The sequence below is a fragment of the Python bivittatus genome, unplaced genomic scaffold (assembly GCF_059951505.1).
Source record: "Python bivittatus isolate LINGU-HERP-01145 unplaced genomic scaffold, Pbiv_v1 ctg000020_np1212, whole genome shotgun sequence".
Lineage (NCBI taxonomy): Eukaryota > Metazoa > Chordata > Lepidosauria > Squamata > Pythonidae > Python > Python bivittatus.
The window spans coordinates 123,052,326-123,077,340 of NW_028277030.1; the positions used below are offsets into that span (position 1 = coordinate 123,052,326).

The 25,015-nt window shown below is 37.8% G+C and overlaps 1 protein-coding gene across 1 annotated transcript; it reads left to right on the forward strand.

The window, feature by feature from the left end:
• Positions 1 to 1,642: 1,642 nt before the first annotated feature.
• Positions 1,643 to 23,367, forward strand: HNRNPLL (heterogeneous nuclear ribonucleoprotein L like). Its single transcript, XM_088148867.1, has 13 exons — positions 1,643 to 1,994; positions 6,508 to 6,626; positions 7,412 to 7,649; positions 9,057 to 9,141; positions 10,145 to 10,242; positions 10,330 to 10,402; positions 15,031 to 15,102; positions 16,671 to 16,888; positions 17,257 to 17,378; positions 17,823 to 18,024; positions 20,182 to 20,239; positions 20,478 to 20,576; positions 22,623 to 23,367. The coding sequence occupies exons 1-13, from the start codon at positions 1,815 to 1,817 to the stop codon at positions 22,676 to 22,678; spliced, it is 1,620 nt and encodes a 539-aa protein (XP_088004993.1). The 5' UTR covers positions 1,643 to 1,814; the 3' UTR covers positions 22,679 to 23,367.
• Positions 23,368 to 25,015: the final 1,648 nt, after the last annotated feature.

A 25,015-nucleotide genomic window follows, 5' to 3' on the forward strand; every position in this document is an offset into this window, starting at 1 on the left:
GGAAATGAAGCCTGCTTAAGAAAGTTCTATCCAGATTTCAGTAATTCTTCAGTTTTGGCAGTGATGCTGGGCAGTTGTTCTGTCCAGAAAGCAGTTAGCACAATCCCTGTTTGATGGAATCCTGTGCTTCTTTACACCCCCACTCATACTAGGAAAGCAAGCATCACTGATGTTCCTTTCTGTGTGGGGAGTCTTTGAGGACACAGGGTTTTATCGATAGAGCTTTTGTAGAGGCCCTCATCAATTGACTTTCCTTTGCATCTGAAGCATCTTCTGGTGGACCAGGAAGGAGGGGGAGTCCCATTTACTTTCATTCTTGTCACTTGATCTAGGAGAAACTGGAAGAACACTTGTCAATTTCACTTGGTTAAAAAAAAAGAAATATCTACCCCTTTAGCATTCCACAGATGAACCTGTACAAAAAAAAAAAGGCCCATTGTTTCACTGGTCTGCTGGGAAGGCCAGGTCTCTTTTAAAAAGAGCAGGCAGCCCAGTAGCCCAAGACAAAATGGTCACGGAGGGCAGCAACCAGTGACTGGAGGGGAAAGGTGGCCTTGCACAGTGCACAATAATCAATTGAAATAGGGGCCTTTGCCTCAAAGGAGATGAAGCACAGCAGGCAGACTGCACACCACAGCTTAGGCCAGCAGAAGTAGGAAAGCATTGCTCTTAAGGTAGAGCAAGACCTGCAGATAGTTGCCTTTGCCTTCCACTGGAGACAAGCTGAGGATAACATCATGCAGTCCTTGCTTGAGAAATAGTTTGTTGACTATCCTGGCACTGAGATAAACAGGACATGTGGATGAGAGAGTTAACTTGAAGGGAAAACAATGCAGGAAGGAACAGAAGAAGATATAAAATGCCTTTATTTGTTCAGTCAGAAATGAACCTTTGAAATGTTAAATGGTACTTACTCCTACTTGATTTCAGACACTTGCAGCTTTATGATCAGTGCTCAAGACAATGTTGGCATATCGGGAAGCTGCAGGGACAAACTCTGGCTTATCCACTTTTAAAAACAGAGATACTCTGCTTGTCCCTGAAATCAATGATGAACCAAAAGCCTATTTTGCACCTAGCATGTTTCCCTCTGTTTTCTTTGAAATTGTAAGCCTACATACAGTATTCAGGTTTATCTGGATATAACCACATTGAACATAACTGATATTTCCGAATCTTGGCCAGCAATATTTTCTTGCCCTCTCACTTAAAAAAAAAGTGCAATATATCGACTCTGCCTGCTGAAGGCATTGTTAAAAAAATATAAAAATCCTTGACTTCCAAGTGACCTTTCTGAGGGCCTGAAAAACAAATCTTACTGCTCCAGCCCCGCCTATTTGGCAAAGCCACATTACATCTCTCTCAAAAAAAAAAAAAAAAATGGGGGGGCGATGGCAACAGCATGCCCGACCGCGTTTCCCTTAAACGGATCCCGATTTAGCCGGGTCGGAGACGCAGAACAGAACCGAACCTACATAGAAAAAAAGGGGAGGTCTTTACCTTCTGGGCGTGGCAAGCGTTCCAGTTCTCCACTCGCATATTGAGGCGCTACTGAGAAGCTTTCCCTCCAGCCAATCACGACGTGCAATCTAAGAATCGGCCCTATCTTGAGGTGGGTCCTTTGCCGGTCTCCCTCCGCGATGCTCCTATTTGTGCGTGTGAACGCGCACCGCTGCGGTCTGGTTTGGTCTGGTCTCGTGCGGGAGCCACTCTCCGGCAGGCCTTAACTGACCTTTTCACCTTTCTTTTCTTTCGCGCGCCAGCTGTGTGCCCTGCACACGCACCCCTTCGCCAAAGTCGCCGCCGCCGCCGCCATGTCTTCCCCGTCCTCTGGGGAGCAATACGAGGAGGAGGAGGACGGCGCGTACGAGAGCCAGGCCAAGCGGCTGAAACCCAGCGCCGCCGCCGAAGAGGGGGAGATCGAGTATGGGGCAGAGGAAGGGGAGAGCCGCCGGGAAAAGGCCGCCCCTCGCGCGGGGGGCTTCTCCGGGGGGGTAAGGAGAGCGGGCGCGACGCGCCGTCCTTTATATTCCTGCCGCTCGCGGGCTGGGCCGAGGAGGACGGGCAGCCGGCCAGGACGGGTTTGCTTCGATGCAGCCTCAGGGTCTCTCCACCCCAAGGTGGGGGAGAGCGGGGGTGGTGGTGCTTGAGGAGCCTCTGGATGTCCTGGACTGGGATTTAACGTATCTGAAAACGACTAGGCTTTTGTTTTTTAAAGAAAAGACAGCCTAGTCCCCCCCCCCCCAATAAGGCGTGTATTGTCGATGGAAGTCTTAAGTATATTTCATTTTGATTTTTGAGAAGACCAGAGTAGCTTTCTTTCCAAATTATCCTTGGGCTATGTAGATTCACAAGCTGAGCATATCTAAATCCTTTTCACTCTTTTGGCCCCTTCCCTCAAACTGGGAACTTGCATTATACATAGATGAAATATTATTGCTTTCAATCAAATTTGAAGGAGATGGAAGTTACGTTTTTTCTTTGTTCTGTCAACTAATCTTGGACTACAGAATATATCATATTCTACCATGTTTATTTTCCTTCCCTCATTCGCCTGAAAAAGCGAGGAGGGTTGTGAATTGGAAGCTGATGACTGTTGCAGTCCTTTTCCCCTTTGTATTAGTAGAGTCATATTTTCTATTTTCTCTCTGAGGTAACTAAGCTTTGTACTGGGATTGTGGGATACTGTACCGTTGTGGTACGGGAGATGGGAGAATGATAGGTTAGGACAAGAACATATTACGGTACTCTGGTGTTCTTCATCTTTTCCTAAGGAGTCCTGCAGTGTTGTACAGAAAATATATCTGTTTTGTCTGTACATCATACTTATAGTTATACTGCTTACAGTAGATCCATTCAAGTCAATGACTCAGATTAACTGCAACTGTGGCTGTGCATAACAAATCAAATTCAAAATACATTGTACCCATACTGTTCTGACCATGCAGTATTGGAAGTGCTCTGAACCCAGAAACAGACATTTCAAGCTCAGATTGGGGCTGATTTGACCTTGGTAAACTCCTGAAGTAATTGGAATCATGTTAGAATTGTCCAAGATCAGACTGGCTGTTTCAGATTCCAAATTAGGCATTTCAACTTCAAAATATTTTGCAATCTATTGATTCTGCCTAAGCCTGGGTCCCACAGGGGTTTGTCCTACGCATCATTCTGATGTATGGTTCATTTACCCATGCTTTACTGATTGAGCTACAGTTAGCTTGGGTTCTCACAACATGGTCACCATATCATGTAGAGAACTACAGGATTCATCACCTTTAATTTTTACAGTTTTTAACGTAGCAGAAAGGGGCTTGAAATTCTGTCCATCAGCAGAGTTAACTAATCAGAAAGAGAGTAAAACAGGACCCAATTTGGTGTGTGGAGGGAAGCCAGCAAGAGAAAGATCTAGCTTGAAAATGATCCAGATTCATTCTGGGGCTGCTGAAAAAGAACCTGGAAAAAATCCTTCCAGTGCATTTCTGTGGAGAGGCAGCTGGACAGTTTCAGATCCAGCAATACTCACACATACAGATGCAACACAAGGAAAGAGGGGAAATGTGTATGGAATATGTTACTTTATCATTCAGAAGGAAATACAGCTTGAAACTTCTGGGGAAGAAATGGCAAACTGAAGACAACCGTGGCAGAATGAAGAGCCAGTGAGTGGACTGGCTCTTTGGGATTCCTCTCTGGACAAGAAGAGCCCACATGTGCTCCAGACAGTTGCTCCTCACAAGGAGACTACAAGACAGCAGTCATCAGCAGCTTTATAGCTCTGAGAGAGGGGCAAATGCCATCTTTGCCCAAATTGCGGCCGGTGCCTTTATAGCCACTGGGTTCACATATTTCCTTTTCTAGTCACTTTTGAAAATTGCTTGTTAACTGCTTTTCAGATATTAAGAACCTTACAGCATCGGGTGGGTTTCCTTCAATCCTTAGCGAAAGAAGTTTTAAATACAAGTTTAAGGACTTTAAAAAATTCTTTTTTTAGAGTAAGCAGCAAAAAGGTGATTAGAACTGGAAACTTAGAAATGGACTAAGGGTCCAGATGGATTTGAAACAAGATTTTGAAATTAATTATAAGAATCCTTCCTGTGGGATTCTGTTGTTAAAAAAAAAAAAAAGATAGGATGGGACTTTGAAGGTTGGACACTCGAAGGAACCAGAAGGAACTAAAGATTACAGTTAAAGGAGAAGACGACTGACATTTGACTTAACTAATACAGAATGGAGCTAAATATTTTAACATTGGACATATTAAGTGATATTTGTGAACAGTGGACCTAGAAGTTAATTTTAAAAATGTCTGCCATTATAGATGGACTGTTTAAAAGATATAATGGAAGAGGAACAAGTTTTACTGGACAAGACTAGACTGATCTGAAAGTGGATTTAAAAATGATAGGCTATAAGAAGGATATGGAAAAAGATGCTACACTAGATGTACAAATGAAACTAGCTGATGTCTTAATAATTAAAAGGATATACAAATAGCAAACTAAGAAAATGACCTGGATAACTTTCCTATATTTGATTTACAAAAGAGACTTGTTAAAGTTTTAAGATTTTGTGAGAAAGGACAAAGAAAAAAAATCAAGTTCTGGAACATTATTTGAAGGGATTAAAGATTAAGAATGTTAAAAAGTAAAAGGAAGGAATATAAAGTTGGTTTATTTGATCAAGATTAAAAAAGATACGTTGTTATCTCTGATAACCCTTAATGGATTTTTGCTGACCAGGACTGAAAGATGGTTTTAAGGATTTGTTTATAGATAAGAGATGAGATATGGGGAGAAGAGATCATCTGTTGTATTTTAAGAAAAGGTGATAAGTTAGTAAAATTGTTTATACTTGTTGTGATGAAGGGGGAAGTCATTTCTTTATTAATTTTCTTTTTCTTTACAATATTATTTTTTCTATTTTTCTTTTTTATTTTCTGCACTATTTTTTCTTTTTATTATTTTAGTTTTCTTAGTTTGTATTAGTTTTATCTTTTTAATTGTAATGTTTAATAAAATTACTATTTTTAAAAAAGAAGGAAATACAGCTTTTATGGCCACTGCTAGTATAGATTCTGGAAAGAATTTCAGCAGCCCTGTTTTGCATGTTATCCCTAGCTTGTTTATGGAAAACTTATCAGCAGGAAGAATAAGCCAGCCTAAGGAGAGATTCTTAGAAGCTGAGGACAGGATAGGGAATGCATTTAAATGCCTCACTATCAGAAAGGGCCTTTTATTAGGATACATGTTTTCAAAACAGTAGCCTGAATCATACAATCCCAGAGTATTTGTATATTCTCAAGCAATATCAGAATAGGATAAATCACTAGGTAAGTTTCAAACATGTACAGTATTGTTATACTGAAGGAAATGACAAGCATATGTTAACTGCAGAATTCTATGCATAAGCAAAAGTCATGCTGTCTTGTCCATCCTGCAGGTACAGTATAATTAGGCAAGCATTTGTAATAAGCAGGGCAGTGTCTGAAAACATAAACCTGTGGGTATAAATTAATCTCTTACCTGTGTGAAATTGTTTTACTGTATAACAGTTGATAGAAATGAAAGGCGTAATTTACAGATAATTCAAATGATTTCAATTCAACCATAAAATGGTATAATATAGCTTATCTACAAATAAGCATTATCATCCCTATTAGTTCCTCTTGTTGAGCAAATGCAGCTAATAAAATAGCTCCATCCATAGTTTCTTTAGTATATCATCTGAGCTAAATTTTCTGGTTTGAGAGAACAAACCCCAAACTGATTCAACATTATTTCTTGGCTTGGAACGTTGTACATATTTTAAACAAATATAGCTTCTCCCACATCATAGATTTTAAGGAAGAAAAGTGTGCTGAAAACTATTGTCTTAAGAGTTGGGTCCATAAATACTTCTATCCTAAAGATAGTTATCTGTTAACTTATTTCATTTTTTAATTTTATATATAGTGAGTACTTTGTCTGATTAAACTTCTAATAACATCTTAATTATTAATTTTATAAATGCATTGTTTCATAAAAGTAGAAAAAGCTCTATTACAATGAAATAAACCCACCCATTTTATTTTCTGTGATAGACCTCTGGGCAGCAATAATTTAAGTTAGTGAAGATGACACTACTGTAAACATAAAGTCTTTACAGATTATCTCTTTGAATAAGAAAAAGTGTATAGATTAAATAATGCCGTACCTCAAAATATGAAAGTCCCAAGCAATGCTCCTCCCTCCTTCCCTGTCAACTATTTTCTTTTTAATGTTCACAAGGACATTTAGAATTCCCAGTACTCGTAGAAAAGCCAAGTCTTAAGGTATCCAACTTCCAAGCTAGCCAAAAATTTACTTTTATAACAGCAAGTAAATTTAGATATAATGTTTTATGTTTAGATCATAAATAGGTGAGGTTAAACATGAAAGTAGTTTGTCACTTCACATCATTCATAATATTAGATCTGCTATGGTAACATTTAAAAAATAAAAATAAACTTATAGTAGTTGCTTTTATTAGGATGCAGGAGGCAGTCATCACAAAGTTTCCGTTTCGCCTGTTGTCCATGTCCGTGGTCTGTGTGAGTCAGTTGTGGAGGCGGACCTTGTGGAAGCTCTTGAAAAATTTGGGACCATATGGTAGGTTTAATTATTTTTAAAAACCTTTGAAGGGAAACTGAATTTTGCTGTGGCTGTATTCACATAAAAGGCTAAGATAATTTTTAATGGTTTGTTGAAACAATCTAGTTCATATCTGAGGCTGTTAAAAAAAACTTCACTACATTATGGCTTAACATTATGTACAAACCAGGCCAATACATTTTCATTTCATTTGAATGGTGAAGCTATGATTAATGACTTCTAAATAATCTACAAAATCAGGGCATGTTTGGATATAATGGAAGGCTTTGGAGCTTGCAGCCTAATGAATTATTTTTCTAACCTGGATAAAGAACAAGGTATACAGGATGACTCTTCATATTTTGAGTGTTCAAACTGAGCCAGTCTGATTCATGTCTGGTGGTCCTTGCCCCCCAACATATCCAGACATTGTCTGACTAGTGAAAAGTGTTCCATGACAAGCAGTATGAAGTAATTTAGATCTGTTTTATACATACTGTTGATTTTTTTAAAATTGTGTTTCATAGCAGCTAATTTGAAATAGTAATGTACAATTATTTTTATCATTCATCAAGATTTTAATAGGCTGCTTATAGTTAGAATTATTTGAAAGATATAGTTTGAATTAAATGTAATAGTTTGCATTATACTCAAGACTTAGTTGTTATTGACTTAAAATTGCCTTTTTTGTGCATTTGGCAGTAAGAATTTTTATATTAAGTTATGTAAGTTTTGCTTTAGCTTAATCTTTAAAATTAAATTATGATAGCTAATTAATTATTTTGCTGCTTTTTTTCTTGCAGTTATGTGATGATGATGCCATTTAAACGCCAAGCTTTGGTAGAATTTGAGGATATTGAAAGTGCCAAAAAGTGTGTTACATTTGCAGCAGATGAGCCAGTATACATAGCAGGGCAGCAAGCATTTTTCAATTACTCTACAAGCAAAAGAATAACTCGTCCAGGAAACACAGATGACCCATCTGGTGGGAACAAAGTTCTGCTGCTATCAATTCAGAATCCTCTATATCCAATTACTGTGGTATGTCTATTTTAATAGCGTAAACTTCAATTACCTTGGTGCATCATATTTTTCTACACTGTGCTTGCCTGTGGCAAGCATGTTCCTCCCTGCCTACTTTTAACGTTAGCAGGATCTCAGACCACTGCTTCTGGTTTATAATGAATGTGAAAGCATCCTCATATATATGCAAATGTTCCCTTTTCAGTATAATTTGTTCTGTGAAACTGGGAAAGTTTGATCTCATTCAACAGAAATTTATGCAGCAGCAGTATTACTTTGGTAATAGGAAATAATTTGGCTATATTGTAAAATTAGCAATTAATCCTTTTTTTCTCTGTGTTACAGTTTTTGCAAGCCACTTAAGCAACTCATCACTTATAGGAAAAGAGCTAGTGATGAAATAGTTTCCTGTTTAACAGTACCTTGTAATACATGTTTTTATTAGAGTTCTCAGTATTTTACGCTTTTCTGTATTCAGATTTCATTTCCTGTTTTGTTGTTATTTTTGAGATTTTGTCCTTTAATTTTAGTGGCCTTAATGAATCTCAAATGGTTTTAACTTTCTATAATTAAACAAATTATTTTTCTCTACCAAAATCATACTTAAATGATTTAAAAGTAAATATTTAATACAGGCTTAATATGGAATACTGTTTTTCATTTTGTTTTATCTTACTTCTCATTACTGGACTCATTGTCTGTTATGATTGAAACAGTATATAAGTTCCATAAATCAATAAATAATTGCATTTCTGTATAGGAAGAATGTGCATGAAAAACCACTATATTGATTATGTAAATCTATTTTAATATTATTTAAAATACATAACTATGATCTATAGATTTCTTGTGTAAGTTGAAGGACACATCTGCATTATGTAAAGTGGGGGCAGTTGTGGAGAAATTTCCAGGAGAACCAAGACAGTCTGTTTTTGGCAGCAGAGTTCTGTTTAGTTTGATTTGAGTTTTATTCCTCATGACAATATGTACAAATACACATTATTTCAGCCTATTGCCATTTAGATCTTATACTTTTTCTAAGGACAGTCCGGTAATCTCTTTGATCCCATCATCCATGCCCAGATGTATACTGATAGAGTTGTAATAGATTAATTCAACATTTTTCAGCATAATTGGGCTTGGGAAATAATTACTTGCTTTACATTTTGTTGTGTTCCACTCTTTAAATAGTACAAATATTGGGCATACTAACTTTTGCAAACATATCAGTATAGTATGTGAAAGTTTGAAATATGTACAGAGAAACTGAATTTAAACTTTATTTTCTGAATTGCATTACAGTATTTTGGTATTAATTTTTTGTCAGAATGGCTTTTTAACAGTTGTATATATTTTAAAATTTCATTTGTTAACATTTTGAATAATGTTGTCAGCTAAAACTTGAACAGTTGTTTTGTTTTGTAGGATGTATTGTATACAGTATGCAATCCTGTCGGGAAAGTACAACGTATTGTCATATTCAAGAGAAATGGAATACAAGCCATGGTTGAATATCCTTTTATTACTCTTCCAATAGAAGAGAATATATGTAGCTCACAGTTGAATTGTGGAGTCCTTGGTGCTCTCTGAGCTTGGTGGTTTGTTTGCATTACCCAATTTTATTACTGTATTGTTACCCTGTGGCACAGGAACTTACCAGAAAGATTACTTATTTGTTTGTTTATTCTGTATTTATATTTATATTAGTATACTACTGAATTAGAACTACTTAACAAGTGAAACCAAAATTTAAAACCCAAAGATTAAACAAAATAAAACAGCAACCAATAAAGCAATAATATAATAACCACAGTGCCAGCCCAATGTAAATAACAGCCATAAGTTACTCCTTGAATGCCCTATAGAACAGTTTTATTTTGACACCTACCGACAATGAGATCAAGATGGATGCAAACTGGACCTTTGTAGGGCTGAATAAGTAGAGATATTCTTTTAGCTTATGAAAGTATAATGCATAAAATTAGACTCAGATGAGTGACAATGACTTTTCACAAATTTGTCTCCAAGTATATCAGAATTGTTCATGAATAAATTAGAAATAGATGTTTCCTTATGTATAAAATAGGGATGACAGGACTTTAGAAATATGGGACTTGATTAGATTTTTTTCTAGAATCTTAAAATCTGCTAATCAAAGCTAAGTGCAAAAGACAAAGTTATGAATTCTGAATTGTGAAGCACTGAATGGAGCTCTTACTCCACAGAGACATAAGAGAACAAGCCCAAACTTTCTCCTTTAGCAGTATAATGTAGGCTGAGAGTTGTTCTTGGTATTGATAACAATTGAGACTATTTAACCCTGGGAACCTTCTGTAGATCACCCAGAGATCTACCAGTAAGTCTAGACCTATTATACAGTTGTCAGTACCTCAGTTAAATGGACACTGAGTGATTTCTAGCACAGTTACAGGGTTCCTGTCTAAAGTATCTTGTCTTGTAACTGCTTTATTATTGCTTTTAAAAGATTAACTAAAAATCCTTAACATGCCTTAAGTTTGAATCAGTTCTTTGTGCTCAGAAGGCAAAAGCTGCACTCAATGGAGCGGATATATATGCAGGATGCTGTACATTAAAAATTGAATATGCAAGGGTAAAGTTCATACCATCTTAAGCCTCTCTATTCTTCTAGGAGAAAAAGCAATAATTAAAATTCACTGTTTTGCTTGTATCTTAACAGCCAACTCGACTTAATGTTATTCGAAATGACAATGATAGTTGGGATTATACTAAGCCATATCTGGGCAGACGAGGTAAGTGTTTGTGTAATTGTATCTACCAAATACATATATACATGCAGATAGTTCTTTAATTCAGTAGTCATTTCAAGCCAAATATTGCTGGTGGAACTTTTGTTAAAGCTTTGTAATCGTGGAAAAGAATACCTTTCAACATTAGTGCCCCCTGGTGGTATACTGAATTATTTAGTTCAACAAGGAACCCATACATGCAAGCATGTTTGCAGTACAAGGATTTGCATTTCTCCAAGCAGCTCTCACTCTTTGGAGGAGAGGACACTGATGCAGACTTTTCCTTACAAACTACAAACTTGCACACTGCTTCTCCATGGAAAGGAATTTTCCCATATGGTGGACAAAGCATTAAGAAGGATAGAGGACTCCAGCAGGCTGACTCTACACTTCATCATGCACCACATCGTCATCATCAAATGGCCCTCTGAAAAATCTCAGACTTGCAATTCACCTTGACTGCATACTGCATGCATCATCACCACAAGCATGTCAAGAAGGATACTTACAATACTTCTGATTTCATGGCATGAATACCATGGTAGACTGTACCCATTATAATCAGCTTGCATATGGTTCCAGTCTTATATCCCTAGAACAAAACAACATAATATGGAAGATTCAAAGTCTTGTTTCTCTCCTGTACATTGTGGTAATTTTTTTGGTTGTATGTAAGACAAAATTAAGTTAGGTTTTCCAGTGTAAATGTTGTCTAAAGGATCATACCTACTTAAAGATTAATTGAAATTTCGCAGCAATCTGTCAGGCAAGTTCCTCAGGTTTCACTATTTTACACAAAGTATATTTCATTCTTTTTTTAACTGCAAAGGTTAGTGGGGACATTGTTTGCATCAGTAAAAAAAACTCCATGAAAGTGTAAAAAAAAATCTTATGTAGTCCGACTTCTGTAATTCTCTGTAATTTCTAATGACGTGTATAATTTGCTGTATATGCTTTTTGAAAATCTAGGCATTAATAACATGAAGTTGGGGAAACTTATCAAGGTAGAGTATTTAGCAAATTTTGGACATGAAACAAGATTTGACTTTTTAATTACCACAGGGTTGGATTTTATAGGTATTGCTTTGACTGTGAAAATGTACTATTAATATTAGGCCTTGACTTGGCTTTTAATTATTATCCAAAGGTTGGATTTATAGATAGTGCTTTGATTGTGCAATGTACTATTAATATGTAGGTTTTGGAATGAAGAATTAAGTATTTGTAAAAAGTTAATAAGGGGGCTATGCTATTGGTTAGCAGATTATTCAACCACAACGCTTATGATAAAACTTAAACTTTGTTTCAAACTGCCTGATAACATAACTATTTAAGATATGAAGTTCATACATTCAGTTCAGATTCTGTTTAGGAACTGTGTCCTGTCCTGGTAAATGAAACTGTGAGAAATGAGAAATCTTTCCTTGAAGGAAAACAACACAGGTGTTTGACAATGTTTATTGTTGTTTAAATACACCCACAGAATTGCTTTTTCTTGAACTCTAGTTGAGGTGATTCCTATTCCCAGACAGACATAAGAGCTGTTTTTACTACTGTGTAGCATTACTTTCAAGTAGTAATGGAAAAGAAACCTGCACCATGTTTTCTGTAGACTGGCTGTTACAGCTTTTGATTCTGTTGATTAACAGTATAATAAAAGCTGCTGTAGCATAATAACATTGCTGTAGCAATTTTAATGAAGCATTAGAGAACATAATGTTGTGAGCAACATACCAGTTGACAAGGAGTGGGCAACTTCATCAGTTTGGAAAATCACTGAGGAAGCAGTACTCATTGAGCTTCTTCATATTCTCTCAGGAGAGGCCTGACAAAAGTATTTCATCAACAGGTTACTTTCTGTACCTCTCCTCTTCCCAACCAATGCTTTTGGCTGTATTTATTATGGTATGTTTTGTTACATTGGTATCTTGGCCTTTTTTCAGAAATATCCAGATTTTTTTTAGCCTTATAATTCTCTGGCGATACCTGGCTAACCTTGTCTAGGCTTTGAAACTAAGCAGCTTGGCTGGGTTTGCACTGTGATGGGAGACCTCTCAGTCTCGACTAGGCTGCGAATTTGAAAAAAATCCCAGAAATGTGACAAGAAGCCATTTTCATGTTGTTACCAAGAAAGCTACACGTGCATGTTCATGAAGTCACCAGAAGTTGGTGTCCAGTTCAACTTGGAGACTTTATTTTTTACATTAAGATAAGGAAATAATTTTGTATATTGGAACTGACAATTCAAGCTTGGTTTTCCTTTTTTCAGCAAGGGTATTGTTTGACAGCATTAGACTCAGGAATCTAATATAAATGTGCTAGCTGAAATCTGTCAGTTGTATTGTACATAAACCCTTTAACTGTTCTGTAAATTACTTTAGCATGTTAATTGTTAACATTTCAATATAGTATAAAATATGGAAATAGAGAATAGAGCAGTTGTACCTATGCATACTTTACAGTGAGTATTCACATTGAAATAAGCACCAGATAAATATATGATAATGTACCTGTGGATGGCATTTTCCTCTATATGGTCTCTAGTTAATGTCTACATGCCTACCAGGAGCAGTAACGTCTTCATTTTTCTTTCAACCAAGTATTTTTTCATATTTCTTCAGTTGTTGGTCAGAAATTATTTTTAATTCTCCAAATGATTTTCCTACAGCTGCAGCATGAACATAAAATCTTGTGTATGTTTATTAATAGGATGATGTAATTTTTATTGCTATGTTTTGTCAAAAACATAGAGTCATAGAATTGGAAGGGATCTTAGAAGTCATCAGTCTAACTCCTGTTCAGTACAGAATCCATTGCAGCATCTCTGAGGGATGATCATTTTAAAAAATTAAATATACAAGAAGAAAACATTGGTGGTGGATGCAGTTACATCTAAGCCAAACAATTCAAAATATATAATAAGTGAGAAAATAATTGCCATTCTCTGTTTAGCTGTACAATGATAACATTTATAATTTTTTAAAGCTGTTTACCAATATATCCCGTAGTCAGTTCAGCCCACTCTTTTTCAAATCAGGTCTTATGACTTGATGTACCTTTTTTTTTTTTTTAGTTCTGAGTCTGTTTCTGTTTGCACTATATGATATCTATGAGAATAATTAATGGTATTATATGAAACATTCAAGTGTTTTGGTTCTTAACAACTAGATTTCTTAACAATGATCATGAACTTTTTTTTTTTTTGCCTTCAAGTCAGTGTTGACTCCTGGTGACTGCCTGGACTAGTCCCTACAGTTTTCTTGACAAGGTTTTTCGGAAGTGGTTTGCCATTGCCTGCTTCCTAGGGCTGAGAGAGAGTGACTGACCCAATGGGGTCACCCAACTGGCTTTGTGTCTAAGGTGAGACTAGAACTCATGGTCTCCCAGTTTCTAGCCTGATGCTTTAACTACTGTACCAAACTGGCTCTCTCATATCAATATCTCAATATCAGTCTAAAATTAATCTGGATATTATTATGAGGTATTTTTCCTTGTTTCATAGTTATTCACCTTTTGCTAAAATAAGTGAAAGTAATATCTATGTAAAAGATTTGTAGTCGACATTCAGAAATACTTTTCCTCACTTCTGTTCTGAAAACCCCACTTAAATTCTTTATCTAATGCTTTCATTTTCAGCAGGTTGCCCTAACAAAATTGTGGACTTTGAAAACAAACTTTTAAATTTTTGTTATTATTAAAGCTGAGTTCTTTTCGATCTCTGAGTTCTTTAGTGGGCTTGGTGTAAGCACATGTTTATTTTTCCCATTGAAATACTATCTTTGCTGGATATTTCTTGATTCTCACAGCTTAGCAATCAATTAAGATATTGGCACTTCAAATTATGTAATAAAACAATTGGTGAACATTAATGATAAATGCCATTTACCAGAGCACTTGCAGTATGTTTACTGGTTGCTGCTTTCATCCAGTAGCGTTGACCCCTTGGTTAACTTTATATTCTTGTATAAAATGAAATTTGCTGAAAACGTTTCATTGTTAAAAGTTCAATTTTTATTGACATTATAACATAGATTGTATAATAATAGTGTAGCAATGTATAGTCTTCTCAGCACTTTCCCATTAATAGCTGTTGATGTATGTCAAAAATATGGTACTCTCTGTTAACTGATTATGAAACCATGTAATACAGGTTGTTGTTGGATTATGCTGAAACTTCTTGAAAGAAGCCCACTTTGAAACTATGTTGCTGTTGAAGCTAATAGTGTGATTCAGGTACTGTCCTTCGAAAGTACTGCATTTACAGCTTGATTTTTATGAGAGTAATTGTACTGTTAAGACACCTGTCCAGTTTTCTTAGGTTTAAAATGTCAAATGTTTGCAAATGCAGTTTTAATACCAACAATAATTCTGGTGCCCTACAACTGTATTTTTGTATTAGAGCAAGTCAGTTTAAATGACTTATCTGACCAAAATACCCAAGAGTAGGACCTTAAAGATATCTGGTTAACCACGCTGTTGGAAAATATAATAATTGACTGGTGGACCTGTGATCAGATCTAGCAGAGTTGCTGTTAAGTTCTTAATCAGAAAATATATTGTTTTAATTGATAAAATTCCAATAACTTTGAGGGAGTTGTGTTTAAAAAAACTAATGCTGTCTTATTCTTTAGACAGAGGGAAAGGCCGTCAGAGGCAAGCTATTTTAGGAGAACATCCCTCATCATTTAGACATGATGGCTATGGTAAGTTCCTTTCAAGGTAATTCCATAAAAATTATCAATAAACCTCTGGGGATTTATACTGAAAACATACCCATTTCTGCCATTAACTGTATCCTCTACATGAAACAAATTGTTCTTGCTGCTACACAGAAGGGGTAATCCTAGTTTTTAGGTCAAAGCAACTGTTCATTATGCTGGATTTCAGCTTGTTACATCTCCCTGGCTTATGTTTTTATCCATAAATTATAGCCAGTTACCAGGGTTTTTAGGGTTGATGGTCTTTGTTTTTTAACTTCCATTTTTCTAAAAGCCACCACAATTCTTGTAGTTGCACATTTTATCACAATGGAACACTATTAGGAAAGTTAAAGTAGATAGTTAAAATAGACTGATTACCTGTCTGAATCTTGTGGTTCAAGAATTTTTTCAAGATGTATTGCTCCTTGTGAGCATTTGAATTGGAGAAAATGCATTACTTTAAATAAATAATAAAAATGTTCTCCTAGTAGAGTTCTGTTTTGGTAGATCGATAAGTCCTTTGTAACAGAGCCTTGAAAACTAAAATGTATTAGTAATTGGTATCAACTTCTACTTTAGTTCACAAGAAAGGTTAGTTCTGCCATTGTATTAGAAGTGATACTGCCAATTCTAATCTGCTTAGAAACATATCTTGAACTTCACAAGATTGCTCAATAGTAGTATTGCATATTAAAAAGGTTTTAGGAACCACATTGAAGCTGCAAGTTTTATTTTATACTATTTAAAACTGAGTTTTACTATTTAGTGAATCATTGCTCACTAGTACTGTTGAGTATTAAAAAGATTCTAAGAACCAAATAAAAGCTGCAAGTTTTACTTTATACAGTGGTACCTTGGGATACGAACTTAATCCATTCCGTGACTGGGCGTATCCCGAGTTGGTCGTAACCCGAAGGAAATTTCCCCATAGGGTTCAATGTAAATCTGGTTAATCCGTTCCGCCCTCCGAATTTGGTCACACCCCGAAGCAAATTTTCCCATAAGGTTCGATGTAATTACCGTTAATCCGTTCTGGCGTCCGTGGACCACGCGTCGGGCGGGAAAACGGCTGGGCGCAGCGCAGAGGGAAAACAGCCAGGTGCGGTGCGAAAACTGCCGGGCACGGCGCAGCAGGAAAACGGCCGTGCGCGGTGCGGCGCGAAAACGGCCGGGTGCTGCGCGGCGCGAAAACAGCCGGGCACCATGCGGCGCGGTGGAAAAACGGCCGGGCGCAGCGCGGCAGAAAAATGGCTGCGGACCACGTGTCAGGGGCGGAAAAATGGCCGCGGACCACGTGTTGGGGCAGAAAAATGACTGTACCCCGAGGTGGAGTTCGCACATCGAGGTAAATTTTTGCGGCCGGAGCTGGTAGTAACCCGAAAAGTTCATTAGTAGAGGCGTTCGTATCCCGAGGTACCACTGTACTTTTAAAACTGAGTTTTATTATTTAGTGAAACATCACTAAATAAGACAAGACGTGTTGCTGTGGTTATTTTTTTAATATATTTAATTGATCCATTGTACACTTAAATATTCTGAACATATTAACTAGCGAGTAATTTTTTCTTTAGGATCACATGGTCCTCTGTTACCCTTACCAAACCGGTATCGAATGGCATCTCGGGATACTCCAGAGCTTGTTGCTTATCCACTTCCCCAAGCCTCCTCATCTTACATGCATGGAGGAAACCCCTCAGGATCTGTTGTCATGGTCAGTGGTTTGCACCAGCAAAAGATGAATTGCTCAAGAGTCTTCAACTTGTTCTGCTTGTATGGAAATATTGAAAAGGTAAACTAAATGTCTAGGCAATGTGTCCGTAAAGTAGAAATGCATTTCCTTCGACCCCATCAAAGCCTGAAGTGTGGCCTCTGAATACTGCTTGCTAAATTGTAATTTTATTACAGTATAATGGAAGCAATTGTATTATCACTAAAGTTGAAACTTCTTTTTAACTGACCTCACCCAGTTTTTTGGTATAACCTTCAGTAGACCACCAGAAGTTCAAATGCAGCCCTTTGCCTGAAAAAGATTGTGTATGACTTTTTAAAAGAATAGTAAACACCTTTGAAGACAAGCCATTGTTATGTATCTTCCAGCTAAAACTGAAAAATGTCCCATCTTTTTAAATGAATTATTTCTAATTTTAAACATTACAGGTAAAATTTATGAAGACTATTCCAGGCACAGCACTAGTGGAAATGGGTGATGAATATGCTGTGGAAAGAGCAGTCACACATCTCAATAATGTCAAATTATTTGGGAAGCGACTAAATGTTTGGTAGGTGTGCATCACAATTTTTATTTTAATATCAGTACCAATGTAAGATAAAATGTTTTAAGACTATCTGATAATAGAAAAATTAATTTAGTTTGGAGAAAACCCCTTTTTGTGCATTTGCAAAATGTCATTGACTCTGCATCAATTTGAAGGCAACTGATTCAGTATGTTGATTGAATTGCCTTTGAAGGCCCCCCTGCTAAAATGGCTGCTGATGTTTTGGAGGAAAATAACACACAGTTCAAATTTTGATTTATAAATACCTATTTCATTGACCTCCCCAGTAGTTAGATAAATTAATATTTTACTGCAATAATTGCTAGGTTAATCTAGCAATTAAATTATATTAGACTCTAACTAAACTTTATAGGCCAATGAAGTAAAATTTTCTAAGTATTTTTTAATATGAAGGGGAGTTTTCTTAAGTCTACACTTTAATTGCAGTGTATCCAAGCAGCATTCAGTTGTTCCTAGTCAAATATTTGAGCTGGAAGATGGGACGAGCAGTTATAAAGACTTTGCAATGAGCAAGAACAATCGTTTTACCAGTGCTGGCCAAGCATCCAAGAACATCATCCAGCCACCTTCTTGTGTGTTGCATTATTATAACGTGCCCCTATGTGTGACTGAAGAGACTTTTGTAAAGGTATGAACGGATCATGGCTTTAAAGTGTAATCCAGGTACAAAATCTCATTCTTTATTAACTTATAAACAAGGAATACCAATCATTGCTAAGGTGCTATAAAGCCTATATACATCATCATAGTGATTGCTGGATTATGCTTTAAATTATTAGTACAGAAATAGTCAAGCTCAGCTCATGTTAGAATTTTACAATCTTTCACTTGTCTCAAGTAGAATATATTGTTTTTTAAAAACAAACAGTAAGACAAAATAAACTTTTTGCCCACTGATTTATGTGTAATCACTATGATTGTAAAATAGCTCTAGAACAAAGTGTAGCTGAAGGCAGACTTACCACCCTGATCTCCTGTAATGATGAAGCACTTTTTCTGCCTTATTTTGCTCAGTCATTACAGGTAAGTCCTTGGGTAATTGGGACTGGACTTTCCATTGCTAAGCGATGCAATTGTAAAGCATGATGTCATGTGACTGCATCACTTAGCAACAGAAATCCTTGCAGTCTCCATTGCCATTGTTAACAATAATCCCACTGGTCATTAGGCAAGGACCAACCCCAATCCGAGCCATTCCCAGCTTGGTCCCTCCCAGCCCTGAGCCTTGGTAAGGTAAGGGACCGCCTCCTCTGTCTTCTCTTCAGCTCCCCCCACTGGCCTATCTCCCCCCATCTCTGCTCTTTTGGCCTCCCTGCACAGCAGTACTCCTTGGTGCTGGTGGTGCTGGGGCTGAAGTATAGAGGTCTGATGTGATGGAATGTATCTATGAGGAGGAGAGTGATGTGGGAGATCAAGGCTATCAGGAAGGAGGGGGTGCATTCCAGTAGGGGAAAGGAGACAAAAGACAACACAGTCTTCAGGGGGAGTGTGGGAAGAGTAAGAGGTTCAGGGTAGCCACTCCCTAGAATCTCCCAGGGTATATCCACTAGCTGCTATAGTATAGATTTAGTTTGGCAAGATTCTGTCTTTGAGATGTAAGCAAATAAAGGAACTATACTTGACTGGACCGTTTCATCATTGTTCTTGGGCTGGGCATAACACCTGGGCCCTTCAGTAGTCTCAGCCAGTTGCCCCCACCCTGGGCTTCTACTTCAGCCCCAGCCCCACCACCGCTGCTGAAGAGTACCACCTCAAGCCCTGCACTGCAGCCAGCCACTGCAGTACCACAGTGCAAAGCCACAGCCACCACCGCTGTTCTGCACTCCCTAAGCCCTGCCACCCCCAGGTGACCTTCATTGTCTTCCTCCTGCTGCTGACGAGGCATGCCTGGCCTGGCCCTGCACAAGGCAGCTGCTGGTTGTGCTGGGCCTTCTTCCCTAGGCCACATGCACCCTTCTCCATATCATGTGCTGCCTTCTCATAATGCTTCAGAAGCCTTCTGAAGCACCGCAAGAAGGCAGCATGCAATTTGGGGAGGGGTGGGTTCTCACAAACTTTCAGAAGGCCTCAGAAGCATCATGAGAAGCATTGCAAGAAGGCAGCATGTGATTTAGAGAAGGTGCACGGCCTTGGGAAGAAGGCCTCGTGTGGCCAGCAGCTGCCTCACATAGGGCCAGGCCAGGCACACCTTGTCACCAGTGGAAGAAAGAAGACGGCAAAGGTCAGATAGGGGCAGAAGGGCTTGAGGATCACAGGGTGGTGGGGGCGGATGAGGCTGAAGTAGAGGTCCAGGGGTAGCGGCAGCCAGCTGAGGCTGCTGAAGGCCTCTGGCCTCTATTTCAGCCTTGCCACCACCACTGGTGAGTGCCACTGTGCAGGGCGGTTGGAAGGGCAGAGATTGGGGAGAGGAGATAGGCAGGTGGGGGGAGTTGAAGCACCCCTGCAGTTATAAGTGCAGGCAGACTGCCAAGTGCCTGAATTTTGATCACATGACCATGGGGGTGCTGCAATGGCTGTAACTTTGGGGACCAGGCTTAAGTACCATTTGTTCAGTGCTGTCATAACTTCAGTCACTGAATGAATGGTTATTAGGTAAGGACTACCTGTATTTATTATTAATTTATTAAATTTCTGCTCTGTTGCACTCTAATCATGAATATGTGCTGTCTTAATCTAGGGCAACCATGATATTTATGGAAGTACCTCATAATGATGTACCTGTGAACTGCTCTAGCATTGAGTCTTGCTGCTTAGCAACCATATTTTTATTTTCTTATTGTTACAGTTATGTGATGATCATGAAGTCCTATCTTTTATCAAATATAAAGTATTTGATCCAAAACGTAAGTAAATATTACTTGAAGGAGAACGCTGTCAGTGGGTATTAGCCATGATTGTGTCTGCTTATGGGGTTCTCATGGGCAGTTCTATTGGCTATTGTTGGATTAAATATGCCTTTAATGTGATAAAACACAACTTCTTTTATTTGCATTTTTTAAATTATTTAAAGAAAATCTAGGCAAGTGATTCTGGAAGGGTAAAATAAAACAAAGCAAAACATTTTGATTCTTGTTTTGGCAGCTTCAGCTAAAACACTTTCTGGTCTCTTGGAATGGGAATGCAAGACAGATGCAGTGGAGGCTCTTACAGTACTGAATCACTACCAGATAAGAGTGCCTAGTAAGTATTGTACTGAAATAATCTTCATATCATGTTTTGTTGGGGATGCTGTTGTTTTTTACTAATTAGGTAACATTGGGCTGGGAAGTATAATTTGAAGAAATTAGTATTCATAATGCATTGGACCTACTGCATTTTAATCTATTTGTTTGAAATAGTTGTATGTTTGTCTGTTGTGGTCAGAGGTTTTTCTCTATAGACACATATTGTTTCAACTATGTGTTTACCCTCGAAAACAATCCTACAAATCCTCATCATTACCTTAAAAGCTATCTTTTAAAACAGTTAAGGAAGCATGTTAAATATCTAGCAGCTAGAGAAATTTGTTTTAGCAATTATGATAAAGATACTCACAGTTACATCTGAGTCTAAAGCAGAGGCAAACAACTAATTTTGCTCCTATGTACTAAAGGATTAGCTGATTGGGAAAGAATAATCTCCCAATTCTATGATATAGTCCAAGAATTCTCAAGCTTTGTGGCATAGATGGAAAATTAATTTTGTGTGTCCCCCACCCCTGGAAAAAAATTCAATTGGATTAGGGTTGAGCAAAAAGTAGATACAGACAGTCCTCTGTTTATGAACAGGTTATGTTCCAAGAGGCTGTTGTAAGTCTGTTTTGTTCGTAAGTCCAACCAAGTAAAAAGTAAAAAAAAGAGGAGGCAGGGCAGCAGTGTGGATCAGAGGAGTGATAACCCACAGACTGTGGAAAGTGCAGTGGGATGAGCCAGTGGGGTACGCCGTGCTCCGTTGCCAGGTGAGGCAAGAGAGGCAGTGGTGGCTCCCAGGGCGAAGGTGGCGGTTGTGTGGGAGGTGTTGTTCAGGGTGGCAGCAGTACTGGAGGAAGCAGAGGGATGAGGGCTTCCTGGAGGCCATCAGTTTCCAGTGTGTGCTGCAGAGCACACGCTGTGCCTCCAGGAAGCCCTTCTCCCTCTGCTTCCTCCAGTTCTGCTGCCACCCTGAACAGCACTTCCCACACAGTTGCCACCTTCACCCTGGGAGCCACTGCCACCTCTCCTGCCTCGCCCGGCAACAGAGCATGCTGTGCCCCACCAGCTTGTCCCATTCATCCCACTGTGTTCTCCGCAATCTGTGGGCTATTGCTCCTTGCATTGGCAGCAGAAGACAAGGCTCCTCTGCCCACACCGCTGCCCTGCCTCCTTCCTCCTCTTTTGGAATTGGAGTTCTGAACAGTTTGTTCATATCGGCAAAAGTTCGTAACTCAAAAGTTCATAAGTAGAGGGCTGTCTATACACCACTTATTTTTACTAATTCCATTTTAATGTATATATCAAACAAAATAGTAATAGAACCTTGCAATTTATAAAATACAACCTTTTAATTAGAAATAAAGAAACAATCCAGTTTTCTTGAAAAAAACAACTATTGGTTGTCCAGGCAGAGCAGGAGCAAATACTGTCAATGATCCGCTTTGTCTATGTAAATTATCAGACTGCATCCTGGACTTGCTCTCAGTTGTTCTTGGGCAAGCCAGCTTGTCCAGGCAGTGATCCATCTTTGGGTGCACAAGCTCTCCCACAAATGTCACTCCCCTCTGATTTGCTCACAGCCTCCTAATGAATTGTGACCCACAGTTTAGATCTGTGACATGTTTGGAAGACTTAGTAACTAAAAGTAAACTGATCCACTCCATGCAGCAGTCCTAGCAGCATTGGTGATTTTATTTGCAAACCAAAATACTGTATTTTCCTAGCAAGAGGATAATACAGTTTGAATGTTGTATTTCTGTGACAGAAATGTAGTTGTGAGAAAATGCAGGTAAATTGTTTTCTATAAAGTAAAATAAAATGCCATATTTCTATAAAAATGGGTTTATAGAAAATTAGCTCAAAGTAGTTTGCTATTTTCCATCTATGAAGCAGAGTGGAAGCTTTCATGTTTTATAAAAATCAGTGTCACATCTAATAGATTTCAGTTTGTATCAGACTAGTTTAAAAATATAATTTCTTAATCTATCAGGCTGCTTTAAAGAATAAAACTTACAGTATTATTTCTAACTCTTGAGTTTCCATTTGCATTTTACAGATGGCTCTAACCCATATACCTTGAAGCTTTGCTTCTCTACTTCTTCCCATCTGTAGACAAAAGACGGCATGTTAAGGACTCCTTTTGCCTTTATTTACAAACATGAGATGATATGTGGTTCATAGGCTCTAAAATATTTGCCCAGTTTCCTTGTCTCAGTTTAACTGGTTCATTTGTTTTATAATACATGAATGTGTTTAAATGCCAAATGTTTCCTTTTTGCCTCAAAAAGTAGGTATACCAGTGTATAATGTAGTGCATATTAACCCGTGTAACTGTTATCTACAGGGTTTGACTGCCTTGCAGGTAGTGTGTGCAGATCAATTGTATATAGATCTAGACTTTAAAACATTTTTCCATATCACAGTAAAATGTACCATTCCATTTACAGTGGTTATTTTTCATTTCAGTTTAAGTGGCAAAAAGGATTATTATTTTAGGATATTAGTTGTAAAATTCATGGTTACTATTAGTAATTATAAATTGTATGTGTTGCAACAATACTAAGGCAAAATTACATGTATAAATTCTTTCCAAATTACACATACTGATTTTTAGTAATGTAATATATAATTTTTAAAAAGGAATTTCATGAGAAAAAATTAATACCCTTTTTGCAGAATGGAAGGAAACTTATTTTTAAATATTGTCTTTTCAGAATTATTTTCATTTATATTAGCATGATGTCCTTATTGCTAAACCTGGCCTGGAAACTATTGAAAAAATAATAAAGTCTCAAGTCTGAATAACACGTTTTCTGTTTTCTTCACTTTTAACAATTTTGTTATAAAATGAAACTACTAATAGTTAGAAGTGATTTTAGGGAAAGGGGTTGATACTATTTTTTAACTTGCTTACTCAATCCAGTCCAATATTCCACAACAATTGTTTTGGCAAAACAGCTGATTTGTGCCCTGTTGATTTTGTACCGTATGCCCTCCAAAACAGCTACCAGAGGGAAGTATATTATTTCTCCCTACTGAGAACCCACTTAGACATCCCCTGCTCAAAATGGAACAGAAGAAGTCTACAGCATAGGCAAGTCTGTGCAAACTATTTGACTACATGTTTGTATTTGTTGAAGGTGGTTTGAAAAGAAAGTTGTGCTCAAAGAAGCACAGCTGCAAAAAAAGAGATCAGTAGATTTTCATCATATTTGTAATCGTAATGAAATGGACTGTTACAGTTTAACAATATCTAGAGGGTCACATGTGCTCCTTTATGAGTGGTTCTGACTCACCTGATTCATTAAATAAAATAAATAGGAAACTAGCATTCTACAAAGCAGAGCAACACTGCCTCTGAGCGCTAGACAAAAGTGGTGGTAGATTACAGCCTCCTCTTTAGGAAATATGCGCATCTGCCCAGGGAAGAAGGCAAAGGTAAGCTGGTATAGAAAGTGTTAGGGCAAACATAGTGCTTGTCTGCAACACCTGAATCTACTGTACCTTTTCCCGCATTCAGGCATTAGGTGCTAAGTTTATGCTCCTGCACAAAACACAGCCTCTGTCTACTTTTTTCTTGGGGAATTGCTGTGCTTCCAAAATGATTGTAAAAATTATAAGACCAATATTCCATCCACAGCTTGGGTGTTAAAGCAGAGATTGGTAAGTAAGCTGGTAGTTTTGTTGAGGTGAAACAACTAACAAACAGATGAGAGCAAACTGAAGGCTATCTGCAGCAAAAATCAACTAGTCTTTTTTTTTTTTAAGGGAGCGGCTATCAACAGCCCTGCTTTAACTTATTCAGTAGGTTGCTTTACTGTTCAATGTAGATATTGTATATATTAATTTGTTTCTTGGGTCAAAGGTGGATGAAGGTGGGTACAGGCTATATCTTGCTTGAGAGAATGACATATTCAGGAAGAATGGCCTTTTGTGGCCTTGTGATGACTAGGTTAGAGCAAGGGAATAAAATCCATAGATTTCTTCTGTCACCTGCTTATAAAATGCAGTTCTATTGTGAGGGGTTCAAAGATCAATTAAGCTGCAGTTGTGTACGTTTAGATGGAAATGAGGCCAAATGAATAATAGGGCTGTGCATGCTTCTGTCCAGTCACACCCCCCATGCTGCTGCTTTAAGCCATTGACCAAGTGACCCTTTAAGGCAGCTACATGGTTTCATACTAATGCAAAATTTGAATCATGTCTTCCTAATCAGTTTCAGAGTGTGCACAACCATACTAACTAAATGTGCACATAACTTTGCCTTGGACAATTATATGCAGTATAACTTCATGCAGAAGGCTCATTGAAATTACTGTAGTGGGACCAGCTCCCAAACAAATGTGTAAGGGCACAGTATCAGTCTTAATGGCTAGGTATGCATAAACCAAGCAGTCCGTGTTTAACATAGAGTCCTTTTTTTCTTCACTGAACACATGAAATATAGAA